Below are 20,865 nucleotides of genomic sequence, written 5' to 3'. Positions count from 1 at the left end.
CCCACCATCTCCACTCATGAATAATGAATACTTTGTAAATGTTCCTTCACTGCATCCCGTTTTCTTTGGACGCGTCTCGTGTGGCTGGAGCCTACCGGCTTGTGGGCAGAGGGGGCTCGGTGGATGTAATTGCTGGGACTAAGCAACCCGTTCAGCACTGGGGTGGGAGGCTCCAGCCCTTCTGGCTGCCTGCAGCTCCTGTACACACAGTGCTGTGCAGAGGCACCCGAGTGTTTACACTGCAGTGGGCCTGACGCTCCACACCGGCTTGAAACCTTGCGTTGCGCTCTGTGGGGGCTGCCCTGTGAATGGAAGCAGGACAGAACAGGCAGGAGAGCTGCAGTGAGGAGCACGGACCATGGGCGTGAGAAGGGATGTGGTACCTGAGGAGTGCCCTCTGTTGGCCCATCCAGTCACATTATGTGTCAGCTGGAGCTGGAAGCCTGTCTCACTGGGTGTGCAGTGGGGACATGCTGTCACTGCTCAATAGGTCAATGACCTTCCTTTTCCTAGGGCAGGGCTGTGCTTGGTGTGGCCCTAAGTAGCCAGCTTCAGCCTGCAGCGTGGGGACCCCTTTGGAGAAGATGAAATCTCCTCCAAGAAAACCCCATGGCCAGTTCCTGCGTCAGAAAGGGGCCTGTTAAGAGCAGCTTCCAGAGCAGCCAAAGATCAGAGGCTCTGAGAGGTGGAGGGTGGGATAGAACCCAAACTGTGTGTGCAGAGGTGCAGGGTGAGGTACATGCCGCCGCACAGCAAGCTGAGACCATCAAGCTTCTCCGTGCACCCACAGATGCCACAGAAAAGGGCAAAGTAAAGCAAACAAGCCCCATGTTTGAGCTCCGGCTGCAGTACAGGCTGCTGAGCCCACTTCCCTCCACCCCCCCGGGAACAGGGCCCAACTGTGCCTGGCCCCACATCTTGCAAGGTCTTGCTGTCAGCCCATCCCCAGGAAACACCCATCTGCCTTGGCAATGGCCTCTGCCCCCATCCCCAGTACCCTTTAGACTGAGTAGCTGCTGGCTGATTTTGAATGTGCAAAGGATCTGGCTCGGGGGGCAGGGGGAGAGGTGAGGAAATGACCTGTCACTTAATGCTGGAGCCAACACAGCCTAGGCACAGCCCTGAGCTCAGAGGGAAGCTCACTCAGACCCACTGGGCTACACGTCAGCAAACTCCCTCTGAAAGGAGCAGGTGCCATGACAAATCTAGAATGAAGACCAGAGACGGCAGGAATAAAGCACAGCCACAGCCCAGTGCCTTGCCGGTGTATAATGATCCCACAGGTACAATACAGCAGCTAACGTCCTTCCTCGCCCCACCCAGCAGCACGTTCCACTGCCCTGCACGCATGGGCCTGACAGCACCTTTACAATGGCGCCCGAGGGGCAAGAACTGAGAAGTCAGGTGATAAAAACAAGATGAACTTTGTGAAGGCCTCCAGGAAAGATTTCTACCTGAGCTAGAAGCAGAAGGCTCCCCAAGCCTGATGGTGATGGGCACTACGTGGTGAGAGGCCAGGAGGAGGGAGAGGGAGCTGCTGTTTGGGATGCTGGGAGGGGAGGTCTCCACCCAGACAGGTTGTAAGGACCTGACATAAAACAAGGGGATTGCTCCAGGGCTTTGCTTTCATTTGGCTTCTCTTGCCCATTGGCACTTTGTGATGCCACTCATCCCTGAGCTGCTGCCCCTTGTGAATACACAGCTCATGGGTGTTTTTAGTAAAAGTCACAGACAGGTCACTGGGGAGAGAAGGGGAACAGCTGTCTCCCTGCCCCAGAGCATTGGGATGGGCTGTAGGAGGCAGATAGGAAGCGGTCATTGCTCTCAAGGGGAGAACTTCCCTTTCGGTGCTGGGGCTGAATTCTAGGATGGGAGGGTAATTAGATCGTTTATATTTGGCTGCTGCCCCAGTCAAGGGCCGTTCCTTTTGCACTGACTGAGCCAGGGAAGTGGGCCAGGTCCCTCGGGGATGGGCCCAGGGGACAGCCCTGGAAGCAGGAAGCTCTAACAGGAAGGATTTAACCCCACTTGGGGAGAGCTCTTCTGGGAATTCCACAGCACCGTGTTTCTCAACCGCTGGGCCGAGGACCGGCGCCATGCCTTGAGATCTCCCTGATGCAGATTAGGAAAGCAGCAAGCTGGTCCCTGGTTGAACAATACTCCCCTAGAGGATATGGGGCGGTGCTGCCTGGCTGTAGGTCTGCCCGAGAGGGGCTGCACACTCCAGGCTGTTCTCTGAGCCAGCTGAAGAATCTCGGGATGAGCGGCCCTGGAGGAAGCGGATAATCTTCTCAATTGTGGCCTCCTGGTACTCATGGGACCATCTGCATCCAGGGGAGAAAATGGACAATCACACCCTGCTCGATGGACTCAAAAGTCTGCAGGTGAGCTCGATGTGCCGGGCCACGGGCACTGTGAGACCGACTTTCCCCTCCCTCCCCCCAGATGCTGTTCAGTGTGCCTGGGCCATTGGCACCGTCAGACACCCCCACCCTTTCCGGATGCTGTTCAGTGTGACCAGGCCACGGGCACTGTCAGACCCCATCCTCTGGTCCACTGGGATGCTGTTCAGTGTGCCTGGGCCACGGGCACTGTCGGACCCCCCGGATGCCACTGTGACTGAAGGGCCTCAATGCCAACTGGCAGGGGGCATGCAGGTTACAGGAAACCCTGGATCTGGTGTTTACATTCTAGCTCACTAGTGCGTCACGTGCAGGTTCTGCTGGAACCCGGTGTCACATCATCACCTTGCTAATGGTATGTGCAGGTGCTGTGAAAGGAGGCATGTGTCTGTCTACACTGGAAAGAGTGTTCCTCAGGCATTGTAGCTAAAGGCAGGTCAGCCACAGGCAGCGTCCCTAAGTCAGGTTCCCATCACTTATCTCCTTCATTGGCCATTGTGTGTTGTGTGGCTCACAATGGGGGTCTGTGACGAAGCGGAACTGTTCTTAATGTTTCCTCTGAATAGTGTGGGGGTGCCTCAGTTTCCCCTATGCAGTTCTTAAGTATCTAGGTGGTGGGATAAGGGTGTATGATCATTGCAGAGCCCTAGAGGGCAGGTGTGTGCAGGGGTCTGGATACAGAGAATGGCCAACACCCTGTTTCCTTGCCACTGATGGCCTGGCCCTTCCCCCTGCCAGGTGAGAGCTAAAGGGTTGGAGAACAAAGGAATCCGGTGACCTCCTGGCCCCGGAAAGGGAGAAAGCCCAGAGGAGGAGGGGCTGGAGGGGGAGTCAGTTTGGGGCTGGCTGGGGACATGGAGTGAAGGGCAGACGGTGTTGTCAGGCTCACTGCCCCCCAAAATGGACCCTGCTGAGGGGTCCTGTTCTCTGTACCTACAAGCTCTATTTTAGACCATGTTCCTGTCGTCTAATAAACCTTCTGTTTTACTGGCTGGCTGAGAGTCACGTCTGACTGCGGAGTTGGGGTGCAGGACCTCGCCTGGGTGGACTCGCTGTGGGAAGCGCACGGAGGGGCAGAGGATGCTGAATGCTCCGAGGTCAGACCCAGGAAGGTGGAAGCAGTGTGAGCTGTGTGTCCTGCAGACAGGCTGCTCACAGAAAGGAGACTTCCCCAGAGTCCTGCCTGGCTTTGTAGGGAGCAGGTCCAGAGCATCGCCCAGGGACTCTGTGACAGGGTCTGGCAGCGTAAGGGGGAGCTTGTGGGACTTCAGGAGGAGGTAACCAGTGGTCTGTTTTCAGGCGAAGAGCAAAGGGGAGAGATGATATATCTGGGGGTGCAGACAGACATCCTGGGGGAGGGGAGCAGCCAGCAGGCGCAGGGTCTTGGCCATCCCAGGGAAAAAGCGCAGGGTGTGAGCAGCAGCTCATCAGACCAGGGCGACTTGTTAGTGGAGCTCAGGCCTGTGAGGAGTTGATTTTACGTGTTTCCAGTATTTCTCTTGGCTGTCCTATGGATCTCTGTTCTCTGCTACATACACTTGGCTGCCCTATGAGTCTCTGTTCTCTGCTACATACACTTGCTTTCTCAGGAAGCACCTGAGTGCTGTGTGTGACGCAGAGCTAGGTCTCAGGTCACTAGGAAGCTGGGGGTACTGGTCCTTTGGGGACATCCTGAGTGGCCAGTGCATGGGGGCTGGACACTGCAGGGGGTTGGAATGTCCTATCGCTCACCTGCATGAGGGCCAGTAGAGCCCACGTGGGCTGAGAGGCAGGGCTTGGGTTGCCTGTGGCTAGCAGAGGCAGGGAGCTGAACCCCAGTGGCACAGAAAAGGCTCCCTCATGCTATGGCCCCGTGGTAGCGAGGTGCCTCTCAACCCTGGCAAGCCTGGGCCACGGGCACGGTAGGGACCACCGCCCCTCCTGGGATGCCATTCAAAGGGCCGCGGAGCCATGGGTGTTGGGGACCGCGTCTGGGATCCTCCACTAGTGGCTAGCAGAGCTCAGAGAAGAACTGCAGAAGCAATGAAGGAGCTGGAGCGATTGGGTCAGGAGGAGGGGTGGAAGGAGCTCAGTCTGCCCTGCTTTCCTGAAGGACAACAGGAGACACGAGATCTGCCTGCAGGTAGCTGAAGAGCCAAAATGCCAAGGAGGGAGGAGAATTATTTCAAGGGAGATCAGGAGAAGAAAATTCCACCTCCCAGATGAGATGAGTCCCAGCTGCAGAGAGGACAGAACCCCCTGCCCTGAACTTGTGACGTTCAGCAGCCTGCGTCTGTTCTCTCACCCGCCCTCCGCCTCGAGATTGCATCGTGCTGTCCGCACTCCACACAAGTCAGCAGCCACTGCAAGAGCATGGCTGGGACAGGGCCCCACCCTACTTACTTGATGCCGTTAAATTTCAGGACAGCCCTCATGTCCTCAGGAAGATCCTGTGGATCAGGCCACTCAAAATGGTCAGCCACTGGGATGATGTTCTTCCCGCAGCTCAGGGCCGTCACGATCTCCTGCGGGGAAAGCCCAGAGCTTAGCCCATGGCTCCTGCATGGCAGCCAGAGCCATTTCTAGCCCCTCCCGCTCCTGCAGTGCCACCAAGTCCCTCTGAGCTCCTGCCCAGGAGTTCTCACCTTGTGCACCCAGTCCTTGCGGTCAGGGTCCCCCATGCACTTATCCAGCGTGTTTGGAGAGAGAACCAGCACGAAGTTGCGAGCGCTCATCACACTCTGGATCAGCTTGTCCTCAAACTTCCCCGCCTCCAGCTTCTCCACATCTATGAACACACTGAACCCATGCAGCTGCAGATGGACCTTCAGCAGGCTGGGAGCAAGAGAGGCACAGCACCATCAGGGCACCTCCTTGGGCACCTGCAGTTCACGCCCTATCCTTATCATCTCATCTGGGGGCACCATGAGATTGTGGAAGCCTGTTCTCTGCTCCTCTGAGCCAACTGCAGCCCTCGAGACGGTAGCTGCTGGCTCAGGCCTGCGCGGGCTCAAGGCACCTGGGCTGTCACAGAACTAACAGGGAGGGAGGCTTTAAGCCCTGCCTCTTACTGGGCCACCAGGGGTGTAGAATGAGGACAGAGCAAGTCAGCTCCAGCAGGGAAGCAGGAAGGGGTTTGGGGGCTGAATTCCCCTTCCAGTCTGCTCTGCCCTCACTGAGCCTTCAGGCACTATCCCCTCCAGATGCTGCTCTGCCCAGTGGGGCTGCAGCCTGCACCGCTGTCCCTCTCTGTCTGCAGAGAGATCCCGGGTCATTCCTAAGTCATCAGCACCATGACGCAGAACAGGGGCCATTGCGCCTTCCCCTGGAGTGGGTCTGAGTGGGGCGACCCCTCGGCACTCACCTGGCCAGCTGGGAGCCAGTGCTCCGTCGGTAGCTGATAAACACGTCGGGCCCCTCGGAGGTGGATTTGCAGCCACTGCACGGCAGAGGAGAGTGAAGCATTTCTAGATATGAGAGAGGATAGCAGCGAAGAGTTAATGGTGATCTCTGAACGGTCACCCGGCAGCCAGACTAGTCGCATCCGGACCACGACGCAGTGATCTGACCAGCCCTGGCTGGGTCCAGTGACCAGACTGGCCCCCAGGGCCTCCGTGCTGAGAAGGGAGCAGGGCCTTACCCCTGGCGGCAGAGAGAATGCGCACGCGGTGGAAGCCCACATCGATGCAGCAGTCCTCCTGCAGCTGCTCCTCCGTCACACGGTGCAGGAAGTTGCGGTCGATGCCACAAGTCACCAGGTTGTACGTGTACTGGCGGAACTTGGGGTCAATGCTGCCCAGCCAGTCAGCCAGGTTACTGCGATCGCAGGTGGAGTAATTTGCATATGTCTTCAGCTCTGTCAGCTCCCGGAAAAACCTGGCAAGTCAACGGATGTAAGCACAAGGGGATTTGATGGGGCTCGGGGTAAGGCAGGGACTCGGGAAGAGAAGAGCTCCCAGATGCTGTGGTGAAGGGTGCATGAGAGAGATGGACAGACAGACAGTTGATTGATTAGTGGAAGATCTCTGCATTGAGACGTGATGGGGCAGGACCTGCAGCCAGGGAAGCAGAACCCAGGGTAAGTCTTCAGCTTTCTGAGTAGCACACAGGGCCCCATCCCAGTTCCTGTGCTGAGGAGAGCCCCTCCCCATCCCATCCAGCCACTCCCTGTGGCATTGGCCACCCTGTGAGAACTTCCCCGGCAGCAGGATGAAGTCACAGGGGGGCACAGGCCCCAAGAGCCCAGGCCTCTCCCAGTGTGAGGTCAGAGGCAGCTGCCTCTAATGCTTCTGTCACAGCAGGGAAAGAAGGGGAGAGGCGAAGGTCTTTGACCTGGACTCTCCCACTTGTCTTTTCAGTGATGCCTCTGGGACACAAGGGTCCTACCTCTTCCGGATGATGCTAGAGGCCATCCCCAGATCTTCCCGCAGATCTGTCTCCGTCAGTCGCAGCAGCAAGTCCCCATCTACCTCATGCTCCTGCCAAGAGAGGAGATGTCAGAGCTGTCCACCAAGGCCTGCTGTACAATGCACATGGAACCCTGAGCCAGGGAGGAGGCTCAGCCGGGGACATGGATGAGATGGTCATGCAGTGTATGGTGGCAGCCCACATGGGGGCTCATGGGGAAGCTCCAGTGCCCTAAGCCATTCTCTTTGCCATCCAGAGATGGGACTTCTCATCAACCGCCTCTCCCTCCAGACTCCCGCTCCCGCAATTCCAACATGCTCTGGCTCTGGGTGAGAGGTGACTCATGGTGGCCTGTTGCCCCAGCTGTGTTCAGGCAGGGATTTTCCCCGGGGACGGCAGTGCGTGTGCATGGAGGGCTGGCCTCCTGCTCTGGGGCTTGCAGCACTGGTGAGACAAGACACTGGCCTAGTCCCATCCAGGTCTCCTCAAGGCTGAAGGTGCCTGGTGGAGATGTTGCCCTGGTGTGGCAGTGGCCATTGCTCTGGGTGATGGTGTATCTATAGGGTTCCTTATTAGAAACGGTTACAGGGTGGGTGTGATGTTGCACTCCATATGCTTTTTTTGGAAATATGCTTATGAGTGTGACTATAGTGTAACTGGAATATGCTTTATGCAAAACATCTCTTGTACGGTATCAATACAAAGCTTATAATCTACTAAGTTTGGTCATCCTATTTGTATGAATGTATCATTCCTGTATCTAAAGCTAGAAATATGAAGTATTACTCTAAGGTCCTGTTGTAATTATGCAAAGTGTGGGCCATTGATGGTGGCTTAGGATCTTGATGGCTTCCATTAACTAGAACAATTGGTTGTAAATGGCTCTGTTTACTTGTAAGCCTTCCTGTGTTTCTGTGAGTCAGGTCAGGAAGAATGGAGACTTGGGGACTCCCAGGACATGTCACCGTGTCACCTGGTACTGGAATCCATCTTAAACCTGATGCTTCTCCATTTGTAAGGAGGGGTGGGGACCCAGAGACAAAAGATTCCCGCCCTGTACTAAAGCTATAAAAGGATGTGGAACAGAACAAAGGGGGCTGCAGTCATGAGAAAAACCCTGGCTACCACCCGAGCTGGAACAAGGAGTGTACCAGGGAAAAGGATTGGGCCCAGACTAAGAAGAAGTCTAGTCTGGGAAGGAAGCTTATTGGAACATCTCTGAGGGTGAGATTTACCTGTATTCGGTTTCTTAATGTATTAGGCTTAGACTTGCGTGTTTTGTTTTATTCTGTTTGGTCATTTAATTTGTTCTGTCTGTTAATTCTTGAAACCACTTATATCCTACTTTTTATACTTAATTAAATCACTTTTGTTTATTAGTAAACCCGGAGTAAGTGCTTAATACCTGGGGGAGCAAACAGCTGTGCATATCTCTCTATCAGTGTTAAAGGGGGCGGACAATTTATGAGTTTACCCTGTATAAGCTTTATACAGAGTAAAACAAATTTATTTGGGGTTTGGATCCCATTGGGAGCTGGGTGCTGGAGAGAGGTGACCTGCTGAGCAGTTCTGGTTAAAGCCTGCAGCTGTGGGGGAGTGGACCAGACCTGGGTCTGTGTTGCAGCAGGCTGGCGTGTCTGGCTTAACAAGGTGGAGTTCTGGAATCCCAAGCCATCAGGGAAAACAGGCTCAGAGGTCATTTCAGCACATCAGGTGACAGTCCCAAGAGGGTGTCTGTGACCAAACCCGTTACAGTGGGTTCTTTGTGTGTTCCCAGCAAAGGGCCTTTCCACTGCCCCTTTCCCCATAAGCACGGCCCTACCAGGAAGCTCTGGCAGTATTTGTTGAATCCAGTCTGTTGCAGCCATGTCTGCACCTCGATGGGTTTCCAGCTGGAGACGGTGGGCAGGATCCGTCGAGGCACCTCCTCGCCCATCATGCGCAGAGCCTTCTTGGCCAGCGATGAGGCCGTGGTGTTGGTGGAGTAACACACTATCCTCTTCAGGCTCTGGGCAGCCCCTATTTCACTGAAAATCTGGGCACAGAGGAGCAGGAGTCATCACATCCTTGTTTCCCCTAGTGCCTTCCCGCTGGGTCATGCTACGCAGTCCTGGCACGTGGGCATTTCAGAACTACAACAGCACCCTAATAGGCAGAACTGTGAGCACACAGGGGGAGCAAGCAATGCCCCATTTCCCAGAGGCTGCAGGGCTGCTTGGATGCAACCCCAGTGCTCCTCCTCCTCCTCCATCTACTTGTCTCAGGTAATCCTGCCCCCCCCCCCCCGCCCAAACCCAGTCTTACCTTGGTTTTCTTCTGCCTGGCTTTGATGGCCGCCTCTATGCACAGGTAGAAGAGAGCGATGCACTGCGCCTCCAGCCGCGAGCTGTCCAGCAAGGGCACCAGGTGCTGTAGGTCCTTCGCTGTCCTTCCCTGACTGTTGTCACTGCTGTCCAGCAAGTCGCATGCAAACTGCTCCGGGTCCAGAGAGGCGATGAAGGGCTCCACCAGCGCCAGGGTCCCCGACCGCTCCACCTCTTTCTCGATCTCTTTGTTGGTGGCCAGCACTGTGATGGCCAGGCATGCATGCAGGCGGATCAGCTCATCATCTTTGGAAAACACCAGTGGGAAGAGCCACTCTGCTGTGTTCTTCTCGATCATCAGCCGCTGGTTGGCTTGCCCGCCGTACATGGCACAGTTGGCCAGGGCCATAGCACAGTGGCGCAACACAACGGGGTCGGTCCAGCGGCACCAGTACAGGATGGTGTCCAGGCCTCCATCAGAAATGAGCTGGAAACAGGTCTCCTCAGTGTGTTTGAACATGTGCTCCAGGATCCCCGAGAGGCTGCATGCAACCTGGGGGCTGTCTCGCTCTTTGGTCAGATTCAGGATCACCCCCAGCCCGATCCGGGCAATCCGGTCCCTGGGAGAAAGAGAAGCAGGGGTGAAAGCAAAGAGAATGGCAGTGCCAGGATCACCAGAGACTGAACCCATCAGCGTTTACATGGCACTGAGAGACTGGTATTTGCCCCAGGAGGGACAGAGGTTTCTGCGGACAGTGGAATGCCTCCCGGTGGCACAGATGGCAGGATGCTGTCTCTCATGTCGACTGGCTGCCAGGATCCCTGCCCCTCCATAGTGTGGCTAGATACGTACAGAGCTGGTACTAAAGAACTGCTTTGTTCTCGTGCCTGAAGAGCCTTACAAATCTTCTTGGATCCAGAGAGCGCCCAGATCCCCCTGAGGAAGCATGGCCCAGAGACCCATCTCCCAAGGGATCTCCTCCCCCAACCCAGACCATCACATCAGCAGCAGTGAATTTCCTGAGTTTACACCTCACCTGACTCCCCTCCCCCCATGAGGCTTGTCCCCATCTTCTCATCAAAGCTCCCACCAGCCACCTCCCTGCTCAGCAGATTCAAACCCCCTTCATGGGTCCTCAGAACCCAGAAGGGCCCATTGTGTCCTGCTCTGTTAATGCTCTGGAAGTGGTCTGGATTCACCCCGTAGTTAACGGGAGAAAGACACATAAACACACACCTGAGCAGAGTCCCACACTCCCTTCCCCTGGCATGTTAGCTGGATTGGCCATGATTCGCTGTCCCCAGTGATCTCGGTCTGCACTGCGAGCAGGAATGTGTAAGGACACGCTTCCCTGGTGCCTACTGACGCGGTTACACTTCTTGTGTTCCAGCTCATGTTCTTCAGCTGGTTCTGTCTGTTTGACTGGCACAGGTGGTTACAACCCTCAGCAAAGCCCTCTCTGTCTGTTAGCCCCATCCCAGCTCCCCAGAGCACCAGGTTTGCTGGGGTTTGGCTCTCTGCTCCAGGCCGTTGTGGTACTGCGAGGCAGGCCCTTCTTCAAAGGCTCTCAAGTTCATGCTTTGCAGGCACATTTCCTGACTGTGCTTCTTGTTTCCCTTCTCACCTGCCTCTGAGCCCATGGGGGGCTTTCGCAAGATGAAAGCTGGGAGCAGCCTCTGTTAGTGACACTTGCTCCCCAGCCAGGTCTCCTATGCTTGTCCAGGGGCTTTCTTGCCACATCACAGAGCCTCCTGGCTTCCCAGCACCCTGACTAGGGATAGGTTACTTGGGGCATGTCCTGCTGGGGCCCACAGCTCGTGCCCATGACTCACTCCTGATGTCTACCCAGGATCTGTGTAGCATGTGATGGGGGTGGGGGCATCTGTTCTAGCAAATTGTGTGCACACTGTGTTTTGTGACTCTTTGTCCTTGTCCTGCCCCCTGTTCTGGTCGTGCCCATGAGAACATGGTCTGTTAGGCTGCAGTCCAACCAGGTGCCCAGCCCAGGAAAGTCTTGGATGCAGAGCTGAATGACTGCAACTGAGAAGTCATGACAAGCAATCTGGGGCCATCACAACTGATGGCTGGCCCAAGGAAGAGTGAATTATCTGTGCAGATGTCTGGCTGGGGAAAGGAGATGGACTTTCTCAGTCCGGCCACATGGCAAACACAGACAGAGACTGTATTTAAGGTGGGAGGCATTGCTGTGGAGGGGGAGCCAAGCACCATGACATTCTAGAGGCACTGGCTGGCAGGGGTCAGGCAGGAGGGACTCTCCCCAGCCAGAAACGCTGACCAGTCCTTGGTCTCCCAGGAGGTGAGAGATCAGATTGGTGGGGAGGAAATGGAGGGTCAGGATTTTGGTTATTTGCAAAGATCTGTAGCTCTCTAGTGCTCTTGGAGTAAAGTCGATGTGGTTAGGAAACTCGTTGCATCCTTGTCCCATTGTCCCCAAAGGGGTTGAACCAGGAGCCCAGCGCGCTGGGAGAGCATGTGTAAGTAACCAGGGTGGCTCGTTCCAGGGTCTGGGGCAGCAGGACTATGGGGTCCCTCATCCTAAGGAAGGACTTGGACAAGAGACCGGAAGCTGGGAGTGAGCCCTAGAAACATAGTGCCAGGGCTCGGTGCAGCTCCCATACAAGTGATGAGGTCCCCTCCCAGCAGACTGGCGTCTGGCCAGGTTGTGACAGAGTGTGTGGGGTGTGTGGTGGGCCGCACACTCTGCACCATGCCGTCAATAGGCTAATGCGGATTGCAGGTCCAGTACAAGCACCGGCTGGGGGCACTGGAGCAGTCGGTACTTATCACATCTCCGGCCAGTGGCTGGGAAGAACAGCACTGTGTTTCTGGCCCTTGGACTCCACAGAGGGGTGGGCTGGAGGGTCAGCAAAGTCCCTGCAGGCAGATAGCAACTCTGCCTGCTACATTAAAGGAATGCAACCCAGGCAGCCCCTGTCTCCCATCAGTGCAGGTGAGATGGGTGTTTCTGGGAACTCCTGTTCTCTGTGCTGCTCACAGTGACCTTGGGCTCAATTTGACAGCAATCAACTCAGATAGCAGACTCAGCCTGGCACTGGGATCCAGAGTCCAGGCCCCTCCACGCAGTCTCCAGGCTCACTAGGTGCGTGGGGATTCTCTGAATCTCTGGCTAGGGCAGGGCACTGTCATCCTGAGCTTGTTGCAGCATGGGAACAGTTGCAAAGGATTCTGGGTAGGAGCTGCTGTGACTGGCAGCTTGCATGGCCATGGCAGGAAGCAGGCTGAGAACCTTAGTTCAGTTTGAAGTGCTGCGGCTCATCCCTGGGTGACCACAGTGCCCTCTGAGCATCCCCGGGTTTCAGCCTGGGAACGCTGGGAGGAGGGGTACCTTGGTGTCACCCCCATGAGGTTCTGGGGCGCAATCACACTCCAAGCCTGCATCTGATAGGGGCAGAGCACAGCCCACTAGGCTGCAGCAAGAGGGCTGGCTGGGAACAGAGTGAACAGACTCGTCTCCCTGCCCAGATGCAGGACGTGTGGTTCTGTATGAGTCAGACAGCAGGGCCAAACGGCCACTCCCTCTTGCCAGAAACCAAGGGGCTGAATTCAAACTCTCTGAGCTGATGTTTCCTCCCATGTTAATGACATCCTAATGCATTCTCCTAATTAACCTCTTTGCCTCTCTGGGTCCTGCTGTTACCACTGGGCTCAGTGGAGGGGCCAGAATAGGCTGTAAATTTGGGTGAGCCCCAGACTCCACAGCGGGGCCAGCTGCAGCATGTGCTGATCCGTACATGCACCAAGCCGCGTTTGCAGAGGAGACCTTGTTCTCAGAAATGGCTCCTGCACTGAATATGTACGTTATAGCTCTTCCCCGACAGCCGCAAGTCCCACTACACACACTCAGATGCGTTTGCAAAGAACGTGCCTCGTGCATTCACTTTCTAAGCATGAATCCTTCTACCCAGTACCTAGAATCTACTCCCAGAAAAGCGAGTCCTAACCATCGTGGTCAGCCTCTTTGGACACCCAGCTATGCAGACCCACATTGGTGGGAGCTCTGTGTGACCTCAGCTGCACAGTCAAGGCAGTGTCAGTCTCAACTACCGGCTGGTGCCTGGAGACAGTGCAGCCCTGGCAGGCAGGGTTGTGAGGGTGCAGCAGATCAAAGAATACTGGAGCAGGGTCCATGCAGAGCAGAATGGCTCAGGCAGAGTGGCAGCTGGGTAGAAACCTGCTGGAGATCAGGAGAGGAAGGGGAATCGTGGATGAAAACGTCCGAGCTGGAGTGAGCTGCCATGTTGGGCAGCTGGTAGGACTGATGGGTTAGACAACGTGATTGTCAGGTTTGCAGAAAATGTTAAAACATTTAAAACTCCATGCATCTGATGAAGTGGGTTCTAGCCCACGAAAGCTTATGCCCAAATAAATGTGTTAGTCTCTAAGGTGCCACAAGGACTCCTCGTTTTTATTAAAACAAGAAATTCAGGTCAGATTGCAGAGACTTTCTGCCTCGGACTCCTCCCCGCAGAGTCCAAGACCCTAGGTTTACTTGTCCAGATACAGTCCAATCTGGGAGCAAGGAACCAGGCTTGGGAGTCTGGGCAGCCAGCACAGGGGTCAGGGAAAGGATGTGGGGATAGTGGGGAGGGAATCAGAGAAACCAGCAGCCTAGCTCACAGATGGGGCAGAAAGGCCAATGGCAGCAGCCAGGAGGGAATCATTAGAGTCCGGGTGAAGCTGCCGGCCCGTGGGCCCGTCATCTGCAGCACTCTGACACCAGGGCTTGGGTGAAGAACGTTCTGAACTCGCAGGGAGTTAGGGCTTAGAACCAGCTGCCCGGCCCCAGCCACTCAGTGTCCTGGGGACAAGGAGAGCAGCTCTCTGGTGCAGGGGACACTGCTGTCAGTGTATGGCACAGCCACTGGCAGGCTGAGGTCACTGGCTGAGATGAGATGCACCCTGTGGAAGATGATTTCACAGCCCAGCCCAGGGAGAGGCAGATACAAATGCTGCAGCAAGAGAGAGGACGATTGGAAAACTCATCCAGGCACTAACCTGCCTCCTATGCTGCAGAAACCTCTGCTCAGCTAAATGAGTGAGCAGGCAGAGCTGGGTGACTGAACACGGCGGGCAGGTCTCATTTCATCCAAGCAGGAGGGCTGGAGCTGTCAGACCGAACCCAAGTACGTGCATTGGACCATACAAGAGGTGCCTGAGCCGGTCCCTGTGGATGTCAGGGGCAGAACTCCTCGTCTCCCTGCTTCCTAAGAGGGCTGAGAACTGCAAGACCCAGTTAGCTGAGCCTGGGACGTGTTTTGAGCCAGAGTGTGCTAGCAAGTGTCAGCGTCCCTTGCACTTTGCCTCAGCCCCTTTTTCATGGCTGCCACCTCCCCAGCCTTTAGGGCCTTCTGTCAAATACGCTGGCCCATCCCTCTCAGTGCCGTGTCTCCTCAGCACCTAGGACAGTGGGGCCAACGTGGGGGCCCTAGGCATGACCATCGTGACCATGGTTCATCCTCAGCTACTGGCCGTGCTGGGCAGCCTCTGCAGTGAGCCAGCTCCCAGAGGGTACGTCCCCCTCACCTGCCGAGGCCTGAACAGGGGACGCCTGGTGTGACAAAGACCCCAAACGTGTGACACACAAACGGAACATGCTGCTGGAGTCACCCGGTTGTGTGAATGACTCTGCCCTGCCACGGGAGCCTGCAGTCCGGAGTGCATCGCTGTCCACAACAGAAGGGAGGGGTGGCGGGAACCTTGGGCAGATGGGGCAGGCCAGGGGGGCGTCTGCCTCGGTTGTGTGCAGAAGCAGTGTCTGTACGAGCAGAGGCAGTGCTCTGTGTGTGAGGGAGACAGTGTCTCTGTGGGTGGTGGGCTGTCTCTGTACTGTGGGGTGGGAGTCTGTGGAGTGTGTGTGTTTGGTGGCTGATGTCTGTGCTGGTGGGTCTCTGTGTAGGATGTTCCTGCTCCGGAGGGGGGCGTCTCTTTGGGATGTGCTGGGGGCCTCTGTCCTCTGTGTGTGCAGTGGGTGGGGGATGTCTGAGGGCTGGGCTGTGGGTCTGTTATCAGGCATGTGTCTCTGCGGGATGTGTGCTGGGGGAAGGGCTCTGGAGGGGGCACTGGGGGCAGGGCTCACCTGGGTCTGTGTCCTTTGCAGACTCACCTGTTTTCTGCCACCAGGATCTGCTCCAGGAGTTTGCTTGCCTGGCACTTGGTTTCCAGCTCTGTTGCCTGGAGCAGGTTCAGCAGCAGGTCCAGGCCCCCCTCCAGGCGAATCACATCACACAGAGCTTTGGCCACATCTCTCCCCAGGGTGGGCATCACCCAGGCTTCCTCCACCAGCTGGAAGATCTCTGCAATCCCCTTCGTGAGATCCTGGGGGTCAGTTGCCTGCTTCAGGGAGGAAATGGCCAGGTGCAGGTCAGGGAGGATCCGATCCAGAGCCACCTGGACATCCATGCTCACGCCAGGGGACACTTCTCGATGGTTGTGGGCAGCTCCCACCCCTGACCACAAGCATGCATGGCTCATGTACTCAGGCACCGACAGCCTCTCCAAACTGGACATGGCAAAAAACCGGCACAGTTTATAGATGGAGACGAGCAGGGTGAGAACCATGGGCAGCCCCTAGAGCAGCATCCCAGCTCAGCCTCCACAGCTGGGGCCTGGGAGCCTTGGCCCGGCACTCGTCCTGGAGGGCACAGAGTCAGCTGCAAAGGGCTGTGCACGGACCCTGGGCAGGCCAGCGGCTCTGCGGCCTGGTGCCCTCGCAGGGGCGAGAGCAGAAGTTGCTGCTTGCAGCAGAGGGAGATGGAGGAGTCGGGAGGGATGGAGAACAAAGCGGGTGGAGCTGGGGGAAGGAGGCTGGAATGGCAGGAGGAGGAGGGGTGGAGCCAGGCTGGGGACCAGCTGCAGTGCTTGACGTGTGCCAGCTTGTTCTCCCCTCCCAGACCCGGATGCTGTTGCCGCGCTGCCGGGATGCAGAGCTCGCAGGACCAGGTGAGTGAACCGCAGCTGCTCCCTGCACTGCCTGCTCAGCATCCTCCCATCTCCCCGGGGGCCACATCACCCTCTCAGGTCCCGCCCCGACAAGGAGGATCTGTCCCTATGACAACAGCATCCCCTCCTCCTGCGGCCACCAGAGATGCTCTGGCTATCCCCTGAGCAGGGATGGCAGCCTTCCCGTCAGGCCCTCCTCACCCAGAGCCCCCCTCTGCCTCCGCAGCTGGTCCGCCCTGAGCCCCCCCAGCTGGTCCGTGGTCTCACCCCATAGACTCTTTCCTGTGCAGTCAGGAGGGTGGCGTGGGGCTGGGGGGCTGCCCCTTGCTCCTGGCTGGCCTGGGGCCTGGGCAGAGCAGGAGGCAGCAGAGTACACTTGCCTTTCCCTCTCCCCTCCGCAGTCCCCACGGAGCCCCCAGGAAGCAGCCCCTGCCCCTAGGCCTCCCGGCGTTGCTGATTGCTGCTCTGTTCCTTCTCTGCACAGGTGGGTGAGTCGTCCTGCCTGCCTGGCCCTGCCCCCGCGTGCACGTTCGCTACCAGGCCAAGCTGTCCTCATTCAGAGTGGTGTAAATCAGGGTGAGTCCATTGGCTCAAGATTTACCCCAGGGTAGCTGCAAGCAGGATTTGGCCTGGTACCTCCTTTTGTCACCTAGCCTAGACAGACACACAGGACAAAAGACACTGGATGTTGCCTGGCCGTGCTGAAAAGAGCCGTTAAAACCCTTTGCACCACAGCCAAGCCGCAGCCATCTCAGCCTGAGACTTAAATCCAAGTTGACATTTTGGTGCCATAGCAGCCACTGGTGATCCTCCCTGCACCTGCATGGAGGGACAGAGCCGGGGCTCTCACAGGAAAGGGCTGTTATCTTGTGGCAGGGGACAGTAAACAGCGGGATCGGAATGTCCCAGGCCTCCAGGAGACGCTGAGTGCAGAGCCGTAGGGAGTTTCCTGGCCCATGTTTTCTACCCAGTGCTAGCAATAGGTCATCTTAGCTAGGAGTCCACAGAGCACAGGGGGCTACGGACTGTAATGAGCCTCCCTAGGTGCTGGCTAGCTCATGTGAATCTCCCTGGGGGTGGCTAGCTGGTCAGTGCGCGTGTCCCTGGGGGTGGCTAGCTGGTCTGTGCGCGTGTCCCTGGGGGTGGCTAGCTGGTCTGTGCGTGCATGTGAATGTATCGGAAGATAATTAGTCCTTTATCACTGAACTAAAAGATAACTGGCAAACCCTATCCGTACCGGCCTGACTTTCGCTGCTTTTCCCACTGTCCTGTCCCTACGGTCTTGCTGACCCCATTCGTCTGGTGGAGAAACCTTCAGCAGTCCCTGCCGACTGCATTCCTAGTGCAGAACAGGAGGGTGGGGCAGATCTGAGAGCTCCCAGGTCCCCTTGTCTCTGTCTCCCAGCCTACAGAAGGGGTGATAAGGCTGACAAACAAACATGACTCCTGCAAGGGCAGATAGCAGCACACACAGACCAGTCCCCGGTCTCTCCAATCCCAGCAACTCTGGCCCAAAGTGTGCAGTGTCTCTCTGCTATAGCGATGTGAGATGCCCCACATGGGGCAGAGCAGCTGGGCCCGGCTTTGCAATGGGAGGCTGCCCCTGCTCCGGCTGGGCCTTGGCAGCGTGTACAGGCTGAGCCCATGTGGATCTGGGAGCCTTGCTCCTTGCCCCCTGATGGCTAGGTGTTATCAGGAGCCAGGAGGAAGAGCCAAATTTATGTTAATTGGTAACGAGAGGCTCTGACGAAATGAGAATTCTGGGAGCAGAATACACAGAGCTTTGTGTACCCAATGAACTGGAGAGCACAGAGAAAGTGAGCAAAGACCCCAGACTCTGCATGATGCAACCAGGCTGCTCACTGGCCCCTGGCTTCAGCCCCTCGCCGCTCTGGAGTGCCAGGTGGTTTGGTCACTGGCCCTGCAGCTGCTGATACACAGGGAAATAGCTTCACTCAGACCCTAAAGTGCAGCCATCCCTGCATGTCTTGGGGGCTCGTGTCAACATCGCCAGCCCCAGGTGGTCACAAATCGTGAGCCAGACCCAAAAAATCATGAGACTGGCTCAAAAATCCCAAATGCTGGATTCTGGTCATTTGCTCTCTGAGCCTTTGGGGGACACTAGGACCAGAAGAGGCTAAAATAGGGGAAGAACAAGTTAAAAATTACTTAGACAAGTTAGAAGTATTCAAATCACCAGGGCCTGATGAAATGCATCCTAGAATACTCAGGGATTTGACTGAGGAGATATCTGAGCCATTAGCAAGTATCTTTGAAAAGTTATGGAAGACAGGAGAGATTCCAGAAGACTGGAAAAGGGCAAATATAGTGCCCATCTATAAAAAGGGAAATAAGAACAACCCAGGGAATTACAGACCAGTCAGCTTAACTTCTGTACCCAGAATAATAATGGAACAAATAATTAGGCAATCAATTTGCAAACATCTAGAAGATAATAAGGTGATAAGTAACAGTCAGCATGGAGTTGTCAAAAACAAATCACATCAAACCAACCTGATAGTATCAAAAGTTTTACTAAAGTCAAGATATACCACGTCTACCACTTCCCCGCTATCCACAAGGCTTGTTACCCTGTCAGAGAAAGCTGTCTTGCATGACCTTCTCATAAACAAACTAAGGAAATACAACCTAGATGGAGCTACTATAAGGTGGGTGCATAACTGGTTGGAAAATTGTTCCCAGAGAGTAGTTATCAGTGGTTCACAGTCATGCTGGAAGGGCATAATGAGTGGGGTCCCACAGGGACTGGTTCTGGGTCCAGTTCTGTTCAATATCTTCATCAATGATTTAGATAATGGCATAGAGAGTACAGTTTGTGGACAAAGCCGAGCTGGGAGGGGTTGCAAGTGCTTTGGAGGATAGGATTAAAATTCAAAATGATCTGGACAAACTGGAGAAATGGTCTGCAATAAAGAGGATGAAATTCAATAAGGACAAATGCAAAGTACTCCACTTAGGAAGGAACAATCAGTTGCACACATACAAAATGGGAAATGACTGCCTAGGATGGAGTACTGCAGAAAGGGATCTGGGGGGTCATAGTGAACCACAAGCTAAATATGAGTCAACAGTGTAACCCAGTTGCAAAAAAGTGAACATCATTCTGGGATGTATTAGCAGGAGTGCTGAAAGCAAGGCACGAGAAGTAATTCTTCCGTTCCACTCTGCGCTGATTAGGCCTCAACTGGAGTATTGTGTCTAGTTCTGGGTGCCACATTGCAGGAAAGATGTAGACAATTTGGAGAGAATCCTGAGAAGAGCGACAAAAATGATTAAAGGTCTAGAAACATGACCTATGAGGGAAGATTGAAAAAAATGGGTTTGTTTAGTCTGGAGAAGAGAAGACTGAGAGGGGACATGAGAACAGTTTTCAAGTATGTAAAAGGTTGTTACAAGGAGGAGGGAGAAAAAAAAATTTTCTTAACCTCTGAGGATAGGACAAGAAGCAATGGGCTTAAATTGTAGCAAGGGAGATTTAGGTTGGACATTAGGAAAAACTTCTTAATAGTTAGGGTGGTTACGCATTGGAATAAACTGCCCAGGGAGGTTGTGGAATCTCCATCATTGGAGATTTTTAAGAGCAGGTTAGACAAACACGGGGCAGGGATGGTCTAGATAATACTTAGTCCTGCCATGAATACAGGGGTTTGGACTGGATGACCTCTCGAGGTCCCTTCCAGTCCTATGAGTCTATGATTTTCAAACTTTTTTCTGCAAAAGTGAGGGCTAGAAAGTTACTGGCTATAAAACAGAAGCTGAGATTCTCCCGTAACCTTCACCACAGGAGCTGGGTTTTGATATTGCCAGGCACATGCGCGACTGGTGAGTTGGTAACATTGACTGGCCCCTCGAACAGTGTTTTAACTCCCATCTCCTGTAGGCTGGACTTGGTCTCGGTTGTTGGGTTTAGGATGCGGTGCTGGGTGGAGCTGGTGCCCCAGTGATGGTCTGGTGGTCCTTTCTGGCCTTAAACTATGATTGTCTGAAAAGGCCTCTCATCTCCTGCCCGCTAGCCAGCTCCTTATTGTGGGGCTGCCGAGGTGTTGGGAAAAGACTCCCCAGCCCACGCCAGCCAGTGGGTTTCAAACCTGGCTCTAGCTAGCAAGATTGGCACTGCCTTCAGCTTGGTGTGCACGGGTTTTGTTTAGCCCTGCGATAGAGAGTCAGCCCCCCGAGCAGGGTCCCAGCAGGTACTGTGCAAAAGCCTTCAGACCCCTTCCAGGCCTGCTGGGGAGAGGCCAGGGGGCATCAGTCACCTCTTGCTCTTGTGCTTTTTTGACCTTCTGACTGTTTGTTTTCTCCCTGGAGAGGGGCAGGCTAAGCAAACAGTGAGTTCCTGGGACAGGAGGCTGCAGCCCAGCTCCAGCAGCAGTTGGAGCAGTCAGACAAGCCACGCGCCATGAGGCTGCTGGTCCCAGCTCTGATGCTGGGTTTGCTCTGCGGGGCTTCTGCAGTTGAAGGTAAGTCTCTGCTCTCCCTTGGCTGGGCTCCCTGCTGGACAGTCCAATTCAAAGTGTTCCCTAGCTCCTGCTTGCAGCTAGCTTTTGGGAGAGAGCAAATGGGTCTGTTGGGCTACTGAGTCCTAGGGCTATTGAGGCCTCCAACTGGCCAAGGAGCCCAGGAGAAAGCAGCAGCCAAATTCCCCAGGAGCCTGCTGGGCTTCTGGCCGGGGCTGCCAGGCAGCCTGTTCTGTGGACAGGATCTTTAAAGGATCAGCCAGACACTGCTGACCTCTCCCCACAGGCAGATCGCCTGTATGAGTCTCCTGTAT

At 55.4% G+C, this 20,865-nt stretch overlaps 3 protein-coding genes across 11 annotated transcripts in view; 1 reads left to right on the top strand and 2 right to left on the bottom strand.

Annotated features, from left to right (window-relative positions):
• Positions 1-1,233: 1,233 nt before the first annotated feature.
• On the bottom strand, positions 1,234-16,303 carry SARM1 (sterile alpha and TIR motif containing 1). Its single transcript, XM_073315341.1, has 9 exons — positions 15,238-16,303; positions 9,093-9,711; positions 8,611-8,823; positions 6,768-6,859; positions 6,022-6,257; positions 5,746-5,848; positions 5,027-5,216; positions 4,785-4,906; positions 1,234-2,324 (listed from the first exon to the last, which is right to left on the bottom strand). The coding sequence occupies exons 1-9, from the start codon at positions 15,690-15,692 to the stop codon at positions 2,165-2,167; spliced, it is 2,190 nt and encodes a 729-aa protein (XP_073171442.1). The 5' UTR covers positions 15,693-16,303; the 3' UTR covers positions 1,234-2,164.
• The window catches only part of VTN (vitronectin), an 8,067-nt gene continuing 2,379 nt past the window's right edge, over positions 15,178-20,865 (top strand). The window contains exons 1-2 of the mRNA XM_073315345.1: positions 15,178-16,073; positions 16,558-20,554. Of these exons, the coding sequence (XP_073171446.1) occupies positions 20,494-20,554 (61 nt within the window). The 5' untranslated portion in view covers positions 15,178-16,073; positions 16,558-20,493. The remainder of the gene's footprint in view (positions 16,074-16,557; positions 20,555-20,865) is intronic.
• Positions 18,589-20,865, bottom strand: part of KIF12 (kinesin family member 12) — an 18,322-nt gene continuing 16,045 nt past the window's right edge. For 5 of the 9 annotated variants that reach the window (XM_073315330.1, XM_073315324.1, XM_073315325.1 and 2 more), the window contains one exon: positions 18,590-19,344. In XM_073315330.1, the coding sequence (XP_073171431.1) occupies positions 19,293-19,344 (52 nt within the window). In that variant the 3' untranslated portion in view covers positions 18,590-19,292. Of the gene's footprint in view, positions 19,345-20,865 lie in introns of all 9 variants that reach the window. The other 4 variants (XM_073315326.1, XM_073315327.1, XM_073315328.1 and 1 more) reach the window with 1 other exon arrangement.

Source organism: Lepidochelys kempii, chromosome 17 (assembly GCF_965140265.1).
Source record: "Lepidochelys kempii isolate rLepKem1 chromosome 17, rLepKem1.hap2, whole genome shotgun sequence".
Taxonomy (NCBI): Eukaryota; Metazoa; Chordata; order Testudines; family Cheloniidae; genus Lepidochelys; species Lepidochelys kempii.
The sequence above is the reverse complement of the archived record's forward strand: the minus strand, read 5'-3'. Positions and strand labels throughout refer to the sequence as shown.

Coding starts and splice junctions, on each gene's coding strand:
- SARM1 (XM_073315341.1), bottom strand. CDS start 15,692: ATGGTTCTCACCCTGCTCGTCTCCATCTATAAACTGTGCCGGTTTTTT. Junction 9,712..15,237: donor ATCCTGGTGGCAGAAAACAG/GTGAGTCTGCAA, acceptor TCTTTCTCCCAG/GGACCGGATTGCCCGGATCG. Junction 5,217..5,745: donor ACTGGCTCCCAGCTGGCCAG/GTGAGTGCCGAG, acceptor TCTTGCTCCCAG/CCTGCTGAAGGTCCATCTGC.